Below are 5,969 nucleotides of genomic sequence, written 5' to 3'. Positions count from 1 at the left end.
CATCTTCTTTGGTGTGTTAGTTGGTCCTTTAGGCTCTCCTGCACACAGCAACTCAAACTGACCAAATCTGGTGCTTTCCTGAGGTAAATTTTTTCCTGGCCACAACTGTTGACCATGCTCTGTACTTGTAGTGACCAAAGAGACAATCACTGAGCAAATAGAATCAGTCATTTCCCAAAATTCCCTCAGAACTTCTTCTTTCCCATCTTCACTGGGAACCACATTGTTTGCTCTGTTAGTACCAAGCAACTTCATGTCACCATCTTTCTCTGGAAAATCTTTTTCTAGGACACAGTCACTCTTCCAACCGTTACTCTTCTTTATAACAACGGTCATTTCTCCACAATGCTCAAGTAAATCATTTTCATCAGTGACTGGCACTTCTAAATTCTCCATCACCTCAGCTTGGTCCACTCCTGTGTTACTACAGCACTGAACAGGGATTTCAGCCACTGGTGACTCATTTACCTCAGCTATGCAGTGAATTTCAAGCTGCGACTCAGATAATTTATTTTGGAGGTTTACGCCCCCGTTGCTATGGTAACTGCCTCAGAATGCTGAGCCGGTTACCTTCCCCCATGTATTGTTAACTATAATACTTACCCACTTTAAACATAGCCAAACATGACTTCTAAAACAAAATCAAACAAACATGTCATCCATAAATCAAAACAAAACACACACTTCTTTACAGGAGGGATTAAGGAAAAGCCTATTAAACATCAAATTAGATTATGATTGTACAAATTAAGCACCAAAACATCATGTTATACAACAAATTTGACAGAAAATGTAGTTCAATACGCAGTAATGCTATGTAGTAATTACTGTATTTACAAATTTAGCACCAAAATATCACAACATTGACTACAGAAACATTGACTACTAAAAGGCCGGCTGAGCTGGATAATCCAAAATGTTGGATAAGCAGATGTTGGATAAGTGAGACTCTACTGTACCATCATTTGGGGCGGGGCCAAGTCAGTGTCGTCTGATGGCGCTTGGCAGGTTCCGTCCAAAAAGAGAAAAAGGGGGACATTTAAACCCCAATGTGATAATCAATCAAAAGTACCAGGGATAACTATTTGCTTCATCTACCATCTCATCATGGTATGTTTATCTATACCTCATAACCTCAGAGGATGCCTGTCATAGATGTGGGCGAAACGTCAGGAGAGAATACTTCTGGAACATGGCCACACAGCCTGAAAGACATACAACAACCCCATCTCATCATAGTTTACTTTACCTCAGTGCACTGACAATATCCCTAGAATCTATCTATCCATCGCCTGACTAATTATTCTTGACTACTGTTATTGTGTATCTTCAAGTTGTTTCCAACTTATTGTGACCTCGAGGAAAACTTTTCTTGGCAAGATTGATTCAGGAGAGGATTTACGTCAGCCTTCCTCTGAGGTTGAAAGAATGTGTCTTGCCTAAGCTCACCCATTGGGTTTTCATTGCCAAGGGGTTGGGAGGGGATTCAACTCCTGGTCATCAGAGTCCTAAAGACTAGCAAAATATTAATTAATAGGATTCCTCCAGTGTGTCATCTTTGTTGCTGAGATCAACTCAATACTAATGGCTGGAGATGAAATTTGATTGAATTTGCCACCACGTATGCATTCAATCTTCACAACACCATTGCTACACAGGCAGCCAAGGTAAGAGATAGATAATACATGGATAGAGGGAAGGTTTTAGGATGAAAGTACCTTCAGGCTGTTGGAAGCAACCTCAAATGCTGATAAGCCATGTTTCAACATAAAACAGGTGAATAATACAGGTAAATTAATGTTTATGTTTGTTGTATAAGATAGGGAGATATAGGATGTTAGAGATAAAGAGATATAGGATGTTAGAGAACTTCTTTTAGCATAAAAGTGAGGCAGAGGATGAATTATGAATTATTTCATGCTATGACTAGTATTTGCTTCTCAGATGATGTCTAGAGAATAATTTAGAGACAGAACTTTTAAAATAAACTTCAATTTTCTTTATAGACTATAGATTATTATGGTCACATCACAGTTTGTGATGCTGAGGGCAGATGAACTGAAATAAATGGAACAAGTAGGTTGTGATTACCTTACATTTCACTGATTTACCTAGGTTTATTCTACCTGTACTATGTCTAGATCCAATCCTATATTTTTTTTAAATGGGTGGGGGGCAATCTGCAGCCCTCCATATGTTGTTGGAATATGGATCTATTGAGATATAGTCAGCATAGCCAATGGTAAGAAAAATCGCCTCGAGAACTTCATCATTCTCTCTTCTCTTTTAAAGAAAACCTGTTAATAGTCATATTACCATGTGCTTGAGGAAATACCAGGGTGTTGCTGGCAGGGGTGTTGGGTTTTTCATCTGGATCATTCCAAAATCATGGAATGAAAAATCAATATCTAAAAGAATAGATAGCTAGTCCAACTTCCTGCTCTATTAAAAAAAAGGTTCTAATTAAGAATTAGGGAGAATTTGCTTGACAGTGAGATGCTTTATTTTAAGAAATGGTGGGCTCTGCTTCATTGGATAGTTGAAAATTGGAGGAGAGGATCACTATTCCCTGCATTGGTACGGGACTGAATTAGATGGTCTTGAGATTTGTTGCATTTTCATGGAAGTCTTAAGAATTCAATAATTCCATGTCCATTTTGTAGATTTTCAACTACTCTTTGAGTGAAAACCAAAGAACAGCTGGAATGACAGAGGCTATTAAGAAAGAGCTGACACTAAATGATAAAGTAAATCCCAGAACCTTTATATGGCCTTATAGTTTAAATACAATTAATTGCCAGTCCCAACTATTTGTTATTTATTTATTTATTTATTTATTTATTTATTTATTTATTTATTTACTGTACTTATACTCTAGCCTTCTTACTCCAAAGGCGGCTTACAAACTATGGCAATAATTCAATGCCAGAATTATTGTTGTGTGCCTTCAAGTTGTTTCCAACTTTTGGTGATCTGATCATAGGGTTTTCAGGGTCTGGGAGTATATGGCTCGCCAAAGGTCACCACATGAGTTTCCATGGCTGATTGAAGAATCAAACCATGGTATTCACAATTGTATTTCAATGTTCAAACCTCTACACCATGCTAGCTCTCAGTTCCAACTATACTAAACCCCATAGAATTAATAGAAGCCATTGCACAGCTTAGTAAACCCAATAAATAGACCTCAGGATGACTGTCTCATTGATGTAAATGAATCTGCTCTAGACAGGATTATATCTGGATTTAACAGTATTCCATGCTGTTTACAGGGGCCAGCAACAGGGGTTGGTATCATTGGGTACTTGCTAAGCTCCATACCATTAGCCTTCTGCTAATCTTTGGAAGCATGAATGAGTGTCCTGGTTCATCCTTTTTTCTCCTCCTTACTTGTGACTTCCTGTCCAAATGAGTGAGTGGTGAGAATAGTGAGTATAATGAAAATATTCTCTGCATTAGGTCTACTCTTTCCCTGGGAAATTATTGGATTGGTAAGGAAACAATGAATAACTCACAGACACACAACATGCTAGTGACACTTAACACAAAAATGCCTAAAACCTATTGTTCTGATTTGAATAGGCGCTATTAAATCCAGTAATTTCTCTATGTGTTGTCTTGTCATTTAACAACTGACTCTGTGACTCTTCTATAGTCGGACTAACCAATTGGACCCTAGGCATAGTGTTCTGCATGCCGAATTTGCTATCAGCATTATTGTACACTGACTTCTATGCATGTTGACCATATCACAATTGCAATGTACTTTTTGCTCCTCAGGTAACATTGTTCAGAACTACGGGGGAAATCTGATGGAAAACCAGAGTGTGTCTGAATTCATCTTGGTGGGTTTTTCTATTGGCCACCAAGCAGAGATTCTTCTTGGCTTTCTCTTTTTAGCTTTGTACATTGGAACATTGATGGGCAATGTAACCATCCTTTTCATTGTGTTTGTGGACAACCGATTGCACACTCCAATGTACTTCTTTCTTGGCAACATCTCTATCCTAGACATCGCCTTCACCTCGGTCATCAGCCCACAATTGCTATGGAACCTCTTTTCAGAAGACAGGTCCATCTCTTTTGCCGGTTGCATAGCCCAATCCTATTTTTACTTCTTCCTGGGCACAGTAGAGTTCTTCATGTTGACATCCATGTCCTATGACCGCTACGCTGCCATATGCAAACCTCTACAGTATCATGCAATCATGAACACCCATGTATGTGTCCGGATGCTGTTGGGCAGCTGGATGGGTGGCTTCCTTTTTGTTCTTTTCCCCACTATCATGATCAGCAGGTTATCGTATTGCAAATCCAACATCATCAACCATTTCTTTTGTGACAGTGGCCCACTGCTGAATCTATCCTGCAGTGACACTTGTTTCATCGAGTTGGTGGACTTTGTGCTCTCATTTGTGGTCATCCTGTGCTCCTTGGTCTTAACATTGGTGTCCTACATATACATCATTTCAGCAGTAATGCGCATCTCCACCACCACTGGCCGGACCAAGGCTTTTAGCACCTGCACTTCACACCTGGCTATCATTTCCATAACCTGCAGCATTAGCATCTTCATTTATGTCACCCCCTCCCAGAAAGAAACCTTAGAGGTTCACAAGGTCCCTGCTGTTCTCACCACTATCGTGTGTCCCTTTTTCAACCCTTTGATCTTCACTTTGAAAAATGAGTCTGTGAAGCAGGCATTGAGAGATGTGTTGCATCTGGTGGCTCAGAAGATTTGTGCTTTGCAGAAACATAATAAAAATCAGTCTGAAAACACACAGTCGTAAGAAAACAACTTGGCAAATGATATCTGACTTTTATACAAAAGGCGGATTCTACAGTTTTTGTGATGACTGGAAGGAGAGGCCATGGCAAGTTACCTATGGTAAAAAGGAATATATGTACAGTAAGCATGATCAAGGATTAAAGTTTTCCTTGGACACTCTATTTGTGGGAAGGCATGGAAAGGAGAAAAAGGCCCTTAATCAGGATTGCAACTGAATGGTTACCTTTACTGATGATTCCCATCATAAGCCAGCATGCTCGTCCTATTCCCTATCTACCTTCTCCCCATTATTATCCTGTCCCAACGATGTAGAGAAAACAAGTAGCTCACAATTCTGCAATGTTTCTGTCCTCAATCTCAATGCAGTAAATTTGTTATATTTCTGGGCTGGCATGCCAGCACTACAAATGCGGCAGCTTAAGAGCTGTTTTGAAATGATTAATTGTATTTAGAAACTCCCAGAGAAATGCTAAAGAGAGAGCCCAAAAGAGTCTCAAAATAATGCTGAAACTGAAAGTCAGTTTGCTGTTTCCTAACATGCAGTCTCTCTCTGAAGAACACAATTTTCGGCTGATAAGACACCTAGAACAGAAAGGAGTAAACTCCTCTCCCTTTTGCTAAAATTGTTTCCCAGTGTCTTATCACATTTGCTCTGAACGACAATGAACAATAGAGCGCTTGTTAGAATAGCAACAAAATATAGTTTCCCCAACGACATGATGTCAGGATCTCTGAGTCTCCTCCTCTGCTCTTTTCCCTTATTATTCCAAAGCTGTTCATTTTTTGTTTATTATACATTTCATAGTTATATTTGCTTTGGTTTCTCGAAGCTGGAATTGTGACATTGCTCTAAAATTAACATAAATGTCATGGAGCCAGATCCCAGGGCTGAATTTCCAAGCCCTGAATCTGACTTCATAACATAAAACAACCCTGCAAGCACCTGGCGGGAGAAGATAAAATGAGCCTGGGAACTCAGAGTTGAAAGTATAAACAATTATAATTGCTGTAGTGTGTGGGAATAGAAATCATGGTAGAAATGTGATCCCGAAGGTGGGGTTTGATGATGATATTTGCGTGTGATATTACGTTGCATCAGAAGTGATAAAATTAGATGTATGTAAACATTAGGTCATTCTCGACTTTTCCAAAGTCATGTATTCTTCAATAAAGATTGAAT

At 39.2% G+C, this 5,969-nt stretch overlaps 1 protein-coding gene across 1 annotated transcript; it reads left to right on the top strand.

The window, feature by feature from the left end:
• The first annotated feature begins 997 nt into the window (after nt 1-997).
• LOC134300008 (olfactory receptor 6J1-like) lies at nt 998-5,654 on the top strand. Its single transcript, XM_062984549.1, has 2 exons — nt 998-1,667; nt 3,781-5,654. Exon 2 carries the CDS (start codon nt 3,813-3,815, stop codon nt 4,788-4,790), a length of 978 nt encoding a protein of 325 aa, XP_062840619.1. The 5' UTR covers nt 998-1,667; nt 3,781-3,812; the 3' UTR covers nt 4,791-5,654.
• The last annotated feature ends 315 nt before the right edge of the window (nt 5,655-5,969 follow it).

The sequence above is a fragment of the Anolis carolinensis genome, chromosome 6 (genome assembly GCF_035594765.1).
Source record: "Anolis carolinensis isolate JA03-04 chromosome 6, rAnoCar3.1.pri, whole genome shotgun sequence".
NCBI lineage: Eukaryota > Metazoa > Chordata > Lepidosauria > Squamata > Dactyloidae > Anolis > Anolis carolinensis.
This window is presented reverse-complemented; position numbering and strand designations above follow the sequence as displayed.

Excerpts from the sequence above, each read along its gene's own strand:
- LOC134300008 (XM_062984549.1), top strand. The coding sequence starts at position 3,813 with ATGGAAAACCAGAGTGTGTCTGAATTCATCTTGGTGGGTTTTTCTATT.